The 17,916-nt window shown below is 45.0% G+C and overlaps 1 protein-coding gene and 1 long non-coding RNA gene across 3 annotated transcripts; one reads left to right on the forward strand and one right to left on the reverse strand.

Annotated features, from left to right (window-relative positions):
- Window positions 1-8,788: 8,788 nt before the first annotated feature.
- On the forward strand, window positions 8,789-11,561 carry LOC101754164. 2 transcript variants are annotated; one of them, XR_001164713.2, is made up of 4 exons: window positions 8,789-9,388; window positions 9,489-9,639; window positions 9,715-9,884; window positions 11,258-11,561. It is a non-coding gene; the product is annotated as an uncharacterized LOC101754164 (long non-coding RNA). The 2 variants fall into 2 exon arrangements; XR_001164711.2 differs by having other exon boundaries at window positions 9,731-9,884.
- A 311-nt stretch (window positions 11,562-11,872) lies between these two features.
- On the reverse strand, window positions 11,873-14,412 carry LOC101754555. The gene is made up of 4 exons (XM_004978887.2): window positions 14,316-14,412; window positions 13,786-14,214; window positions 12,358-13,677; window positions 11,873-12,254 (listed from the first exon to the last, which is right to left on the reverse strand). Exons 1-4 carry the CDS (start codon window positions 14,391-14,393, stop codon window positions 12,201-12,203), a joined length of 1,881 nt encoding a protein of 626 aa, XP_004978944.1. The 5' UTR covers window positions 14,394-14,412; the 3' UTR covers window positions 11,873-12,200.
- Window positions 14,413-17,916: the final 3,504 nt, after the last annotated feature.

The following is a 17,916-nucleotide window of genomic DNA, read 5'->3' on the forward strand; positions in this document are numbered from 1 at the left end:
CCTTATAGCTTTTTCTTTTATTTTTAGAAAAAGTGGTAATTGTTTCCTAACTTGAAAATCTAATTTCCTATGAGTTAAGAATTATTTGTGATTAAGAAAGTGTTATTTATATTTTATACATTTTATAAATATTAAGTATTTATTTAATTACCTTAAAAGGAAGGCATTAAATAAATACCCAGATTTTTATTATTTTTCTAGGGTGTAAAAATTTTAATGCGTAAAGGAAAATAAAACAAGCCTAACAAAATTGGTTTCACTAATTTTGGACACTCCTACAAATTTCTGTGATTAAAATGGTGTAAAACGGATTTAAATGAATTATTTACCCAAAGGAATCTAATTTTTCCCGAAAAACTCCCGGAAAAACTTTTCTTACTCAACCCTTCTCTACCCTTTCTCACGAACACTGGGCCCCACGGCGTGGACCCCACTCTTCCTATTCACTTCTACCCGCCGGCCCTATTCCTTCCCCCCCGACGGGCCCCGCGGGCCGATTTTTCCTTTTCTTTCTTTTCTTCGGCCCAACACCAGCCTCTCGGCCCACCTCCCTTTTTCTTTTTCTCTGCGAAAACTGGCCGGCTCCCACTGGGCCGTCGGCCCATTTTCTTTTTCCTTTCTTTTTGCGACGTCGGCCTGCTACTGCTCTGGGCCTCCGGCCTCTTTTCCGATTTCAGCCGACCGCGCGCGTGCTACTGGGCCTCCAAACCGCGGGCCAGCAACCGACCGCCCGGTCGACCTGCTTCTGCTTCCCCCCTTTCTCCTACTGACGTGCGGGCCCCAGCGTCCAGGCTCTTCTCCTTCCTCCCGCCAAAACGTGCCCGTGACAGGGGGCGGCGCGGCTCGCCGGCCGGCGCCCTCCCGGCGGCGGGACTAGGTCGCGACACCACTTCTACACCTATACGGCCCCGCGCGCGGCAACAGCTCCCCGGGAGATGGCCGGAGCCATCCCCTCCACGGCGACGGGCGGCGACTCCCTCGGCCGGCCGTGGCTACTCACGACGACAGCCTAACCTACTCAAACATCTACCCCTACACCATCCTAGGACCCTAAGGACTCGACTACAACTACTCAAGAAGAAAGAGAGGCAGTGCGAGGTGGTTCTCACCGTGAGCGGGCGGCGCGACGGCGGCGGGCAGAAGCGGCGGCGAGCACGGCTACTCCGGCATGGATATTGGACAACAACTAGTCTGGGGTGTAGCTGGGGTGTCTGTGGAGGAGTGGGCGAGAGGAATCGACGGGAGCTGCGGTGTGGCGGTGGAATTTTGCTCGGCGGCGGTGCTCGACAGAGGAGTGCTGGCGGCGGTAAAAAGGAAGACGGTGAAACGGTGGCGCGGGAGCAGTAATTATTCAAGCGTTTCACCCCGCGCATGGACGACACCGTGGCCTACCCGTAGGCTTGCGTGGTGAGGAGGTGGCCTAGCTAGACGCTCTGGCGGTCGACCGATGACGGCGGCGGCGACACGTCTGGGTGCTCTGTCACCACCCGTGATCTTCAGAGCTGAGTCGTGGTCGATCTTCAATCCGACGGCCTCCAGTGCCTTAACAGAAGTTGGAGATAATCTCAAACCCGTCATCTTTTGTTTTGGCTCTGGCTCGAGATAAACATCAAAATCAATTCAATTTTGATTTGTTTCTCGGGTTCCTTTGAAGTTCACTGAAACTGACATTCAGTTCGTCAGTTAACGACAGTGGGGTCGATCTCACTTGGTAAACCAATTCAGTGACCTAAATCTTGTTCTTCCAGTCCAACTTCTTTTCAATCGTGTTCTACAATCTCCTAAGTTTCCATTTTGCCCAAGAACACCTACCCTTCTTGATCTACATTGCTTTGAATTCAAACTCAAAGTTAACACTATGCTGTCGATTTTCAGACTTAGCTATATTTCAGAGTGTCAGTTAACTGTGAATATGTGCTGACTTTGGGCTTGAATTTGAATTCCTTCCTATTACTGATCCTGGCCAACAACACCCAAATCTTGTAGTCCAAAGTTCATACTTCAATATAATGTAGTTGTTCTGGTGCACTTGTTTGAAAAATTCTCCAGAAATCAATTTCCAAAATGGACTTTAAGGCTGTTTTTCTGAAATCCTATTTTCAGACGGGGAAAACTCGATCACCTCCTCTGTTCCATATCCCTTGGTGATGCTTCCTTCTAGACAGGCACGATTAAGAACATATGGCCTGTTCGCTTCAGCTTATAAGCCGGCTGAAAAGCTGAAACGACTGATTTGTTGTGAGAGGAAAATACTGTTTGGTGGCTGATAAGCCGGCTAAATAAGTTGAAGCGAACAAGATGATAGTTTTTTAGGACTGACATGAACCTATCGAAAGGCCACATATTGTGCAGGTATACAGGTCCGAGAATACCAATCTCTTTTACTAGGTGAACCAGGAGGTGCATCATAATATTGAAGAAGGATGGTGGAAATACCAACTCAAAACTGACAAGATATTGCACCACATTGTTCTGTAGCTTTGCTAGCTTGGATGGATTGATTGCCTTCAGCGAAATCGCATTGACAAACATGCATAGCTTTACGAGCGGCAATCGGACATTCTCTGGTAGAACACCCCTTAGTGCAATCGGAAGCAACTGGGTCATCAACATGTGGCAGTCATGGGCCTTGAGATTTGTAAACTTCTTTTGTACCCAGATGGAACCTTCGTACTATTCAAGCATTCAAACATGCTATCCTTCTCTTCCTTGCTAAGAGTGTAACTAGTAGGACGTAAGTAGTGCTGTCCATTATCTCTCTTTTCTGGATGTAGGTCATCTTGTTGCCCCATGGCTTTCAGGTCCTGTCGTGCTTCTAATGTATCTTTTGAGGTCCCATAAACACCCATGAAGCCTAGCATGTTCACAAAAAAATTCTTCGTCAGGCACATCACATCTATTGCGTTGCGGAACTCTAGGATTTCCCAATAAGGTAGCTCCCAAAATATTGACTTCTTCTTCCACATGGGTGTACATCTGTTATCGTCGTTCGGAACAGGTTGGCAACCAAGGCCCTTTCCAAAGACTACATTTACATCCTTTATCATCTCAAAGATACGCTTTCCATTACGGTGTGCAGGTTTTTTACGATAGTCTAGCGCCCCTTTGAAATGCATCTCGCTCTTTCTCAGCTGGTGGTGAGCAAGGAGAAATCGACGATGACCCATATAGCTAACCTTTTTACAGTACTTCTAATACATGTTGTCTGTGTCGTCTAAACAGTGGGTGCAGGCCCGATATCCCTTGTTTGTCTATCCCGAAAGGTTACTCAGTGCAGGCCAACTATTGATGGTTACGAACAACAATGCTCATAGATTAAAGATCTCTTCTTTATCCTCATCCCACACACGTACACCTTCTTCCTTCCAGAGCTGTAAAAGTTCATCAACCAATGGTCTTAGGTACACGTCAATGTCATTGCTGGGTTGTTTTGGGCCTTGGATAAGCGCTGGCATCATAATGAACTTCCGCTTCATGGACAGCCAAGAAGGAAGGTTGAACATACATAGGGTCATAGGTTAAGTACTATGGCCACTACTCAACTCACTGATGGAACCTTATGTTCCTTGCATCACTTTCAAAGTCCGGGAATGCTCTATCAATTGATCTCCACTAGGCCCCATCTGCGGGGTGTCTCAGCATCTCATCTTCCTTACGTTCTTCTTTGTGCCATCGCAACAACTTAGAATTCATCTTGTTCCTGAACAAGCACTTCAAGCATGGTATTATAGGGAAATACCACATCACCTTCGCGGGAACTCTCTTCTTGGGAGGCTACCCCTCGACATCACCAAGATCATCTCGCCTGATCTTATACTGTAGTGCTTCGCACACGGGACAAGCATCCATTTTCTCGTATTCATCACCACGATAGAGGATACAGTCATTAGGGCATGTGTATCTTCTGAACCTCCAATCCTAGAGGGCAAATAATCTATTTAGCTTCATATGTTGTGGACGGCAATTCATTATTCTTGGGAAGAATCTTTTTGACAATGTTCAACATCCTCTGAAATGCCTTATCGGACACACCATTTTTAGCCTTTCATTGCATAAATTCTAGTGTCTAACCTAGTTTTTTAAGGTCCTGCTGGCAATCTGGGTACGATAATTTTTGGTGATCATCTATCATGCGCTGCAACTTCCAAGTTTTGCAATCTCTGTGTGCATCTCGTAGCACCTGACCATGGTCATTAGTAGGGCCATTTTCTGCAAACTCATCTTCATCAGCCTCGCCCATTGTAGTATCTGCAAAAGCTTGGCCTACAGCCCAGTCCGGAATGTTGTCATCATCCTCCTCCTCTTCGTCGTCTTCCATTACAACCCCTCTTTCATTGTGCTTGGTCCAAACCAAATAGTTAGGCATGAAACCATATCTAAATAAGTGGCTATGAATAGTCCCCCAGAAATCCTTTAAATATTCCTTCCAGTGACAAATGGAGCATCTACAAAGAGGATGCTTCAACTGCCCAACATGTAAAGGAAAAAATACTAAGTGATGTCTGGTGGGGCAATGTAGATTACATTCTTAGGATCACTACTCCTATCTATGATATGATACGCTTTGCGGACACCGAGACCCCATGTCTTCACTTAATCTATGAGATGTGGGATTCAATGATTGAGAAAGTGAAGAAAGAGATATATCTGTATGAAGGGAAGGAACCAAATGAGGAGTCAGACCTCTACTCTGTTATTCATGATATATTGATTGCTAGGTGGACAAAAGGCAATAATCCACTACATTGTTTGGCTCATTCACTCAATCCAAGGTAACACTATACACTATACATTTCAGAATTCAGATTCTTTGCCCTTTATTTTTTCAGTTGCTCATGTTCTAAATTGTAATGCTAATTTGCCAAATGCAGATTTTACAGCAACAAGTGGCTTGAAGAAGGTGCTGGTCGACTACCCCCCCCCCACAAGGATAAGGAGGTATCACAAATGAGGATGACTTGCTTCAAGAAGTTCTTTCGCATACCGCAAGAGTTGGCTAAAGTAAAGGAAGAATACTCAAGGTTTTCTAGTTGTTCAGAAGAATTCAATGATCCTGATTCTATACATGATAGATGGGCTGTTTCCCCAATGACTTGGTGGACAAATCATGGACAATCTGTCCCTCTATTGATGAGTTTGGCCTTAAAATTGCTGAGCCAACCGGCCTCCTCTTCTTGCTGTGAAAGAAATTGGAGCACATATAGCTTCATCCATAGTGTCAAGAGAAATGCCTTAGCTCCTGAGCGGGCTGAAGATTTGGTCTTTGTGCACTCAAATCTGAGGCATTTGTCAAGAAGAACTGATGCATACAAGACAGGAGAGACAAGGATGTGGGATGTTGGAGGAGATTCTTTTGATTCCCTTAGTGGTGTAGGTCTTCTTGAAGTTGCTGACCTCTCCATTGATAAGCCTGACTTGCAGACTATATCATTTGGATTGGGTGATCTTGAGGTTGAAAGTGTGGAGGAGAATGAGGAAATCGAGGAAGAAGCTTGATGTTGATGGCTTGATGCTATCCTTATCCTATATTGCTAGTTTGCTACTACCTTTTATTAATTTCCTAAATAAAAACCTGCTATCATGTTATTCTGAGTGTAATAGAACTTAAATGTCTCTCTGTTGAACTTGAATATCTATTTTGCAATTTAATATGCATTGTTATCTATTTATTAATAAAATAGTTAAAACGTATCCGCGTATCGGGTTATTTAAGAAATTGCCGTATCCGCGTATCCGTATCCTTCCGATACCGATACGCGTATCCGTATCCGTGCTGCTTAGGTTGTGAGATAGAGTTGGTGGATTCAGACAACGACTGCTTGTTGTAGATATATGGCCTACTTACTAAGGAAGCTAATGTTGAATATCGCAGCCAAGCATTTGCAATCAATCTTTTCCCTCTTGAGGTCTCATATCAAGCTGTCCCTAAGAAGTTAGTTTAGACATATGCATTACACAGTTGTGACATCTTAGTCTCAATTGGCGCCTTTGCTGAATGTTTTATTGTTCTGCACCTATTTTAACTTGCTACCTAAAGGATGTTGCGGTTTCTCCATTCCTGACCTGACGATCATACAATGTTTTTTTTTTTTGAAAACGAGGGAGTTTTGGTCCACTACTGGTTCTTTGTGATAACAATTGGTGGACATAAATTATTCAAGTTTCAAAGGAATGGCTAGCTATTATCCTAAGCAAGCTTATTATGTTTTGGATTCAGCAGGTCCACTATATGTAGCCATTGCTTGGCCAATGCATAAATGAAGGGGTTATAGGATGCTAAGACAATTGAAACCTCTGCAACATTGACTCATCCATTGCAGTTTCCATTGATTGATGGCAACATCTGATACTCTGTGTTGGCCAGGCAGAAATAATACTACCAGATTGCTTGAAAATATTCTTGGCGTAATATTTGACTGTTTTGTTCTAATAAATTAATTTGAAAGGTCATGTCAATGTTTCATGTCAGAGACTGCCAATCTTTTAGCCACATCTATTTTGCTGGAACGGATGGAGTAATTAGCTAAAGTTTCATCTGACTTCATTCTAATCAAAACATCTATGTAGCTTTGGAATAATTAGCTTACTGTGCTTATCAAATTCTCATGTATCTATAGGGTTTCAGTTCAGACGAATGGGATGAAGGTTCTGAATGAAGATGGAACAACTATCTGCTGTATCAGGTAATTAGTCCTCCAAGAAAAGTAATGCCGAGCTCCATCGCGGAAGGCACCCTACTATTAAGGCTCATGCCGTCTGTATGTTCAGTTTCACGCATAGGAACATGATCTCAGGATTGTTTAGGGTCTGTCCTACTATGCTTCTGCTATGATGTCTTCGAAACCTTGTTCCCTGGTAGCTAGTTCAAGGTGCCCGTACTCTGCTGGTATGTGCCAAGTACGTGGTAGCAATTAGCATATACCAATCGGGACTAAGTAGGCTGCCACGCCAGGCGCGATACATGACCCCTTTTATCCTGGCCTCCCCACACGCGCACGTCGCAATTCACAAGTCATGCGATTTTCACGCGAAATATGCGCGTGCGCGGTTCGTGGGATTCGAACCCACGACCTCAAACCTCGCGCGTAGCTTCCTTGCCATCCCACCTACACACCACATCTGACTATATAGGGGATCCAATCCTTTTATACTAACTCGTGGGGGACCCTTTTATCCCGGTTGGAAACACCAACCGGGATAAAAAGACCCCCTTTTATCCCGGTTGGTATTACAAACTGGGATAAAAGGGTCCAAGGGCTTTAGATCTTTTTTAGCCACGCGTGAGGGACCCTTTTATCTTATCCCGGTTGGAGTTTTCAACCGGGATAAAAGACCTAATTTTATCCCGGTTGGTGTCGTGAGCTTTAGTCCCGAGTGGTAATACCAACCGGGATTAAAAGGTTGACCTTTAGTCTGGGTTATTCTTACCACCCGAGATAAAAGGGTCCCCACGGGTAGTTGATTTTTTCACCCGGGACTAAAGAGTCCCCCACGGGTGGCTGATTTTTGAACCAGGATAAAAGGTGATTTTTAGTTCCGGTTGTAAATACCAACCGGGAGTAAAGCTTTGCGCATCCCTTTTATACCGGGCCTACTTTAAACCAGGATTAAAAGGGGGCGCATCGAAATTCAATTATCTGTTAGTGTATTCCAATGCTATTGTTGAACCAATGCTATTTTATCTTGATTTGTTTTCCTTGTCACACAATGTAGTGGCGGAACAGGTTGCACTAAGGAGACCATAAATAGTGATGAGGTTGTTTAACACACTCTGCGCATCTTCACCTTCCGGAACAAGAAGAAAGCTTCTTCACCATGGCCAAATTGCGCATAACTGGATATCATTGATGCTCATGTCGTAGCGTTTCTCTGCCTGAAACAAAACCTTGTGAGGCAAAACCTTGACATAAAACTTTATTTATGGGTGAGTTTTTTCGAAAATAGTTTCCAAGAAATTTTGACAAAAAAATGTGTTGAAAGATTTGGTTTTTTATGAAATTGTCTTCACCAAAAAAAATTGCCAAATAAAGCAATTGCTCTAGTAAATTAAAAATGTTACAACTCGTAAGTATGCACAACTCTGTGTATAAAACTACCCACAACTATTCGTTTTGCAGAAAAAATGATTGAAAGAAATTGGTGTTATATAAAGATAATACAATGCAATAAAAAGAGTTTTCCAGAGCTGGAGCTGCCCAGCATTTTGATTTTTGGTGCCGCGCTATTTTTCAGCAACGCCGACATTCCATTGCCCAAATTGCCCCCGGCACGGCACTCTCCATCTCCACTCTCCCAGTCCCCCCCGCCGCCGCCGCTCACTGCACAGCAGCCGCCGCCGCCGCCGCCAATATGGCTCCGCCCTAGCTAGTGCTGCTGCATACGAGCACCACCCGCAGCTTCGCGGCCCAATCCGTCGCTACCGCCTCCACCATGGAACCCTAAATCCCTAATCCCATCCGCCCCGTCCCCAAATCTCCGCATATTTCCCCCTTTCGTTTCTTGGTTCGGATTTCGCAATGCCTCCAGGGAAAGCGCACACGGCGAGCGCAGCCGGGGGGGACCGCATCGGCGCCCTCCCGGACGAGATCCTGTACCGAATCCTCTCCTTCCTGCCGGCGCAGCTGGCCACGCAGACCTGCGTTCTCGCCAGGCGCTGGGTCCACCTCTGGAAGTCCGCCACGGGCCTGCGCATCGTTGGCGCCAATGGAGAGTCGCCGGTGCACTTGGAGGTGGTCCGGGAGTTCGTGGACCATCTGCTCCTCCTCCGCGGGAGCTCGCCTATCGAGAAATGAGAATTCCGCTTTGTTGGATTCTCCGACGACGATGTGTCCCGCATGAACCTCTGGATCCGGCATGCCTTGGTGTGCCAAGTCCAGGTGCTCTGGCTCTTCTTCTTTGAGAACCTCGCAGTGCTTCAGCCGGAGGATCCATCCCTTGTCTCCCGGCACTTAACGACGCTGATGCTTATGCAGCTAGTGTTCAACAACGAATTCCTCAACTTCTCGAGATGCCCCTCACTGCAAGATGTCCGGATTGTTGGCTGCAGCTTCGTTCATACCACCAAGATCTCATCCCAGTCTCTAAAGCGTCTAAGGATCATTTTTGGTGTTTTCAGTCTGAGTTTCCGCACTCATATTCATGCACGAACCTTGTTTCGCTGCAGCTAGATGTTTATAAAGGCAGGGTGCCTGTGCTTGAGACGATGCCACCATTACTTGTCGCAGTTGTTACAATCCATGATTCATGTGCTGACCGTTGCATCTGCGATGATTGTGGGGATTATTGTGTTGAAAGCTGCCAAGGTTTCTTACAAAATGATGGTTCATGTGTGCTTCTACAAGGTTTATCGCAAGCAGAGGATTTGGGGTTGGTATCTGGTGTTGAAACGGTATGCATCCACTTTAGATCATAATACTGAAGCTCTCGTTCTTCCAAATGTCATGCTGATGACAATGATTTATTGATATATCTGGTTGCAATCTACCCAGTTTATGTTCAGAAGGGATTTGAAATGGGGTTGGGCAGTTGAAGCATCTTGTACTCAATGAACACTGGTGTGTGCCTGACGTACATGCACTAGCATGTATTCTTGAACATTCACCAGCTTTAGAGGAGCTTTGTCTTATTTTATTTTCCGAGGTATACAATTTCTATATTGGCAACTGTTGCATCATAGAACTAGTATCTAGATTGTTAATTTATCTTGGTGAAAAGTTATTGTTTATTGCAGGGACCTAAACACAATGTGGAAATGAAAGGATGCTTCAATCGGAGAGAGCTACCATCTTCTATATCAGCACACCTAAAGAGAGTTGAAGTCAAATGTGCAAGTGATAATGAAATAGTTCTTGAAGTCTTGAGGTTCCCGAGTAAACTTCATATTAGTAAGCTACCTAGTGACACTCTCATGCCTTCTATATATCTGCTGTTTGGGTTAATATATGGAGATAAAAAATAAAGAAACAAGCAACGAAGAAACTCCACATTAGTTACCAAAAAACAGTGAAATTTGGCTGGACCAAGTTCATATAGAAATGATGATCTGCACCTGCACTGCATTTTTGTGAGGGCAAGTGGAAAATTTGTTCCCAAGTGTTTGTACACATAGATTCACTTTCCATGCTTTCCATATTGAAGTAGTTTTCTCTTCTATATTAATAGAAATGGCACAATCCGTGCCGTTCGTTCAAAAAAAAATATTGAAGTAGTTTGCCTTTGCATATTGGAAAGAGAAAGCAACAAAGAGACTCCTACCTTCGTTCGAAAAATAGTTAATGTTCCAGCTAGAGAAATAAATCAGTGGGTGAAAAAGACAGACATGTTCTGCTCTTTTTTTGGGGGGCAAGTATTATCCACAAAGCAGCAATACAATGCATTGCTTGCTGATTAGTTCTGTACCATAACACAAATGTCTGTATGTTGGTTTTTGCTGAATTGCTCTCCTAACTGTATATGTAACTTTGAGTTTGTGCTAAATGTTATTTTCAGAAGGTCACTATAGATAATCCTCTTTTCATTCATTTGGAATTTGTATATAACTAGTGTATTAATATCTTCCACGAAATCCTCTTACTTCTTCCCCTCCTTGTTTCAGTTTTTTTATAACTGGCTTAACCATGACTCTTTGGAATCTGAAGTATATATACAGAGTAGTAAAATGTAAACTTGTAGTACCCATGTGTCTGATTGAACAGCTATGAAAGTAGCTAAGTTCTATGCAAGGATGCAAATAGACAATGATGTGATATCCAATTCCATTTTCATTTGGCTACTTTAACTTCTCTAATTTGATATGCACTATTTCAGCTGGAATACTACACCAAGAGCTATCTCATGGATATCTTAATTTTCTTGCAGTAGTGTTTGTAGAGCAAATAGTTGTAGCTGTTGCTTCAAAACTAATGGTTTACTGCCTCCATTCAGAAGTATATAAAAGACTCTTTAGATTCGTCATGTAAATGGTATCATCACATTTAACATGGAAAATATATGAAACACAACAGTTTCACAAATTTATACCAATGTATTTATCGAAAAGGTGACACACAGGTTGTGTTTCAGACTTATAGTCTGAAAGAGCAAATGCTCTTGGAAAGACAAAGGAAGTAGTTGCTTAAAGTTCCTATTGCCGTGCCATTTTAGTTTTATATTTCTTCATGTTTGGAATTTTGCAACCCGATGCAGTTTGGTCCTTTTCTCCCCTCTCATTTCTCAGATGATGCACCTTGGCACTTACTCTGCTTTTCAATCTTCACAGGTTTGAGTTTCCAGGAAAAGCAAGTCTGATTTGAAGACGAATCTTCCAGACTTCCACCACATAATTCTGCTAGTAAACTAAGTTCCATGAGCGGAAAAGAAGGCCGCCTCCACTTGTAGGACCAACGTAAGACTTGGTAATTAGTTGCTGTGAGTATGTAGCTGGATATTGTTTACTATGCTGCCCTGTTTCATGGAACCTTGCCAGATTAGCTAAACTTTGTATTTCAGACATGGTATGTGCAATATTCTGGTAGCACGTAAGCACAAAATCGTATTATGTTGGACTTATTGGGTACTCTGAACATGTATTTTGTTCCTCCTAAATTATCTCCCTAGTAGTATTGAAACGAATATGCGGCCAGGTGATTAAGGGCCCCTGGAATGTACGTTGGTCTGGTGGTTTGAGCATGTGGGCAAGAAGTTTTGTGGTCTCCTGTGTGCCGGTTCCTGTTATTTTTTAGAACAATTATCTGACATTTTCCGATGGCGCGTTCAATTAGAATTTGACAACTAGTAAATCTGTAATTTGTTCTTTTAGATGGCTCTTTGCCACAGTTCAAAACTATAATGCTTTTGTATATGTTGCATGCGTAATGTGTGAAATGGGTTAAAATTTAAACAGACGGTGAGGTGGTTGCTCTTTCTTTTCTTTTTCAAAATTTTCAAAATCTGTAACGACAAAAGACAGCTGGTGCCACTGGGCCTAAGCTTGGTAGAGACAGCTGGGCCTCTTATTGAGCTCAAATTTTGGTACACATCCGTTAACTAGTCCACAGCAGCCCAAATAGGCATAACAGTACTGTGGACCCGTATTGGCAGAGTAGGCGGAGAAATGTCTGGGATTCATCTGTGATGTTGGATGGCCATCCAACAGTGGAAACAGATCCTTATTGTTTATGTCACACATAGTCTGCAGTAGTAATTCCGAGTTCTCACGTCCTTCAGTTGCAGGCGCCGACGTGGCATCGCCTCTGCTTGCTCGCATACACAGCGGCCTGTATTTTATATAAAATCAATTATTAAATACCTGATAAATCTTATTTTCCTCCCCAAAAAATAAAAAAATAAAGCTCACTTATAGGTAAATAATGCGTATACCAGGTAAATGTCGCGGTGCATTGCGCGATCGATGGCCTCCAGCGACGCCTCCTGGAAGACGGCGGCCAGCAGGTCCTCCTCTCCCTCTCCCTCCGCCACCGCCGCCGTGGCCGCCGCAGATGGCCTGAACATGAGATGCTGCACGTCGCGCCTTACCTTGGACCACAGCTCTAGCCGCCGGTCGATCATCTGCAGGTCGGCGCAGTCGCCGGAGTACTGGACGCCGGGCCCCGTGGCCGCGGCTGCCGACGTCGTGGTCTCGGCCAGCCGCGGCAGCTTCCGCGCCTCCTCCATCAGGACACGCATCGCTTGCGTCAGGTACTCGGCGGCCGCCTTCTCGGGCGAGCCCAGGCTGGCGGCGCGCTGCATCTGGTGGCTCGACACCCACGCGTACACGTAGGCGGCCGCCCCGGTCCTGAGGCTGCCAGCCATGGAGTCCACCTCCTTCTCCAGGCCGCCGAGGTCGAGGCCGCCCCAGAACTGGTGGCACGCCCTGAACTCCTCCCAGCGGAGCTGGAGGAGATCGCCGGCGTGCGCACGGTCCCTGACGACCGCCAGCTCGCCGTCGACGAGGCCAGCCACGACGTCCAGCAGCTCGAACCGGACGATATGGTGCAGGACCTCGGGGGACGGGAGGAGCAGGGGTTGCCGCACGCTGCCGCTGCCGAGCTCCGGCGATCGCTGGATGAAAACGCCGTGGCCTTCGGTGGTGATCACGGCGGCGCCTGGGTGGTTGCGGTAGGAGTAGCCGACGGCGAGGAGGTGCTGCTCGTGGCGGCGGCGGCGTTGGTGGCGGTCGTCACAGGCGGCGAGGTCGATATCGCAGTAGTAGCCGTCCTCCACCGATGATACCGCTGGCACGTGGAGGTGGACGACGAAGTGCTTCGTCTCGCCGGCGTAGAGGGCGCCGACGTCAAAATCGCACGCGCCGCCGCCGCAGCCGACGCGGGTGCCGTGGCCGCCGGCGTCGACGCGGTCGATGCGCACCCCGTTCGGCTCCGCGGCCTTGAGGACGACACGCGTGTCGACGGCGGCGACGGTCGTCAGCCCGCCGAGGCACACGGCGAGGGCGACGGGGAGCTCGCCGGCGCTCGCGTCGTCGACGAAGGAGTAGGTGCCGTGGGATTCTTGCGCGAGGTAGAGGAGAACCTCGGGGTCGTGCAACGCGCCCAAGCCGATGGCGTGGATGGGGTACTTGCCGAGAACGTCGCCGTGGATGCTCTCGCGGCGCCATGCGAACCCCCTCGCGTCCTCGCCGTCGGTGACAAGGACGATGAAGCCCAGGCGGTTCCGGCCATCTCCCGGCCGCTCATCCAGGATCTGCAGTTAGATTCATCATTCGAGGTTGAGAAAAAGCATCGACCTCACCTGGTGGACATGCATTTGCATATGATGAATTGATGAATGATGATATGACACGACCCGTACCTTCACGGCCTCCTCCAAGGCCGGGAAGAGCGCCGTGCCGCCACGCGCCTCGAGCTTGTCCACGACGTTCATGGCGTTTCTCCGGCCATCGCCGGACAAGTACAGCAAGCCGGAGCTGAGTTCCCTGACGGGGCGGTCGTTGAACGCCACGACGGCGAGGCGGTCCCCGTCGTCGAGCTTGGCGACCATGAACTTGGCGGCGGCCTTAAGCAAGTCCAGCCTCGACGGCCGGTTCTCCCGGTCGTTCATGCTGCCGCTGACGTCCAGCACGGCGACGACGTCGATCGGGACGCGGTGCGCCGCCGCCGGCGGTGCCTCAACGCGAAGCAAGACCTGGAAGTCCTTCCTCGCCTGGCCCAGCGGGATCTCCCGGAAGATCGGGGTGGTGCTCACTTTCACCGCCTCCGCCGCCACGGCGGTCGCCGTCATCTGCACACGGGCAATGATCGGATTATTCCAGGTTGCGTGAGCGGCGAAATCAGTTCATCAATCATCGGTTTATTACACGATCATGTTCTTACAGATATTACCGGATGTGAGAGTAGGATCATGGAGAAGAAGCATGTGAGCAATGGACGAAGGATCGTCATCGCTCGGATGGTCTCCATCTCTGTCAGGTAAATGGTGTCGGATGGGAGTGAACTTGATCCCCTCCAAGGCTTTGTATATATATAGACCGGCTGGTGTGGAATATTTTGCTCCTTGGAAGGCTTCGGAATTCACACAAAGATCATTTATCTGTACATAACATATATGGACTTCACCGGCTTCGCTAGAAAATAATTTTCGTATAGTTCAATGAGAAAAAAAGATTTATCAAAAAAGTAGTAACTTTAGTTTGAGAATTTGAGTTGGGAACAAGAATTAAGTTATAGATAAAATGGCAATCTTATGATCAACTAATCTTCTTTGAGAGAACCATGTTAATTATACAATTAAAAGAGTGTTAAGATAGAACTAAATTGGCCTACAAGTCATGGAACAAATATTTCGACGATCGTGGAGAACATAAGTATTTAGAATCGAGGGAGTAAAGACATAGATACATCTATTCGAAAAAGAAAGTTTTCATTTTTATGTAGAACCTGTTGCCGTATCCAACAGTGCCGTTCCCCTATATGACCTCTGTCTCTGCCAACAATCCTCATCCATAACTCCATCCTACAACCCTCGTATCGTCCATTTCTTCACCATGTCATCCTCCTTTTCGCTTCCAATACCCCCGCCTTTATTCTGTGGCTGTTCCAATCTTTCGCACACATTTCAAAATCCTTTATTGATTAGGAAGTTTTTTTAACGACTTTTTCAACTTCGTAGTATTTATTTCGTTCGTGCGAGCCATCTACAATAACCATAAACCTTTGAATTAGCTAATTACTCAAATGAAACCGTATATAATTTCATGCTCCCAACATGTGAACCAGAAATGAATCTTCATACAAGAAGTTGATATGGGCCTTTGACTTGTCACAAATTTGCAGCATTCTAGTCAATGTTGAAACATCCGATAACACTTTGATCTATCTCTACCTATATGCATATTGCCTTGTATAGTTCGATGAGGAATAAGGTTTATCAAAAGTACTACCTTTGGTTCAAGTATTTGAGTTGGGAACAAGAATTAAGTTATCAATAAAATAACAACTTTACCACCAACTGATCTTCATTAAGAGAAACAAGTTAGCAGTACAGTTAAGGAAGGGACAGAAAAAATGCTAAATTTCCGTGGAACAAGTATTTTGAGGATTTGAAAGGAATCGGGCCATTTTTTCCTACAGGATTGTGGCCAAAACAACAAGTATTCTGAGATGAATGGTTAAAGAATTATCTAAAAGTATTCTAATAAAAAAAATTTCTTTTCCATGTAGAATTTATTATATTGCTATGTCTAACAGTGTATGTGTCACCATCCATGACTTCCACAAGAATCACGTACATACCTCTCCACCCTCGGAGCCCTATCAAGTATGTCAGACCATATTCCCTCTCCCACAACAAGCATCCCCCCCCCCACCCACACACACAACCCCACCCCGCATGAAGGCACATCTCCATTCTCCATCCTGTCACTTCTTTTTCGCTTCCATTACCCTCCACATTCTTTGTCCATGTATAATGAAAGCTAACTCCATTTGCATACTAATAACAGATTCTCAAAAAATTCTCATATTAATTAGGAAAAAACTAACCCTTCCTAGACTACTATATACCACCTCCGTCACTGACGACCTCTGGTCTTGCGGAGTACCTTGAGAGGGGATTATCAAGTATCCAAGAGGAGTAGAATGCGACATCTTACATATTACTCCCTCCATCCCAGTAGGTTGTTTTAATTTTTTTAGTGCATAGTTTTTCTATGCACCTATATATGTCTCATAATATTGATGAATTTAGAAAAGCTAAAACAACCTATTATTTGAACTCGTTGCTAGCGATACGGAGGCTCGGCATGTCCATCAGTCCATGGAAGACAAAAGTAAGGATTAGGTGTGCTCAATTCTGGAACTACAGTGGTGATGTGGACGCATTTTAAATCGAACTTAACGGACACGTACGTGCTTAATTACATACATATATAAATAGTAATCAAGTGTTATTTCTACACACGGTTCTTCATAAGATAAGGTGTTGCATAAGCTCAAATTCAAAAAATTCCGGAGATGATCAGATGATGCACAGAGCAAGGATGGAGTGGTAGACGCGTCACGTATAGGTGCCTTCATGCCTTTGGGTAGTGCATTGTTTTTGCCATCTCCCTAGATACGGAAAGGTGTGCGTGTGCGTGGTCCTATGCATCCGTGTACCAAGAGAATGTTTAATAGTGACGTTTGATGCTAGCTATGGTGTGTCCAGTGCCAACTCAAAAGTCTTGTTAACAAAAGGTGCGCACTACATGTGGCGCTATGTACATGCGCCGTGCGCATCTCGATCAGAAAGGGTGTATTTGGTTGCATGCACCACATGATGCATGCATGGATGATCATGGATGGGGTGGTTCAACCAATTTGCTTGTACCATATGGTTCACTCTAATTAGTAGAATAATGTATTAAGTGGGATGGTCTCATCCTGGATGAGTTGGTCCAATTCACCCAACCAAACAAAAGGATCATTATTATTTTGAATCATTTCATACATGAATCAAATGATACAACCAACCAAACACACCCAAAGTAAGTAATCCGGATCGACGTGAAATAGTGCCATGCTAACATCAAGCTAGTAGTAGTAGGCCATCTAGTCATCAAAAGTAGTGTCCTATGATACATAACTTTTTGGTCGAATAAGTATGGTGAGAAATGAAGGGGATGGCTCAACTACCAACCTGCACCATGTGCTGAAAATTACAATACAAATGTGCCGACAGGAGAGCATATTATAGTTCCTGACGGTTTTACAAAATCGAAACTTCAAACCGCCAGGAATCTCCGATTTTCTGGTAGTACAAGATCTCTATTCCTACTACTGGATATTTGATATATATATATATATATATATATATATATATATATATATATTAAATATGCAACCGGGACCAATCATTCGGGACTAAAGGTCCCCTCTTTAGTCCCGGGTATTATCAACCGGGATTAGAGGGGCCACATGCATGCACCTGCATTCTTTTTACTGTTGACTGACTAAAGGGTACTAAAGACTATTTTCTTTTTACCCTGGACTCTTTTCTCTATTAATGTTAATTGTTGTTTCACTTATATATATACCTATATGTATACATCCTTAGCGTATACTACTTATATGTATACGCTCATATTGCATTGTATGCATGTTGTATATATATTTCATGATAGTATATGCATAATATTAATTATAACTACTATATATACAATTCTTAGAATATATTTGTTGACACCGGATTTTGACCAATCCTATAAATTCAGAGTAGGAGATAATTGGAGTCACGTACAACAATAAGAAGCTAGCATGCATGCACATGGGCACGGAGTCCAAATCGGCTTCATTGGATTGATTGGCAAGGAGAGGCAAGACTGATATAAAGGAAAGGCCATCACGTATGGATAAAAATGATTAGAATATACAATATGGATTCTGGTGCACTTTGCATGCCATACGTGGGAGGCTACCAGAATAATTATGCATGCGGCCGATCTTT

Source organism: Setaria italica, chromosome VIII (assembly GCF_000263155.2).
Source record: "Setaria italica strain Yugu1 chromosome VIII, Setaria_italica_v2.0, whole genome shotgun sequence".
Classification (NCBI taxonomy): Eukaryota; Viridiplantae; Streptophyta; class Magnoliopsida; order Poales; family Poaceae; genus Setaria; species Setaria italica.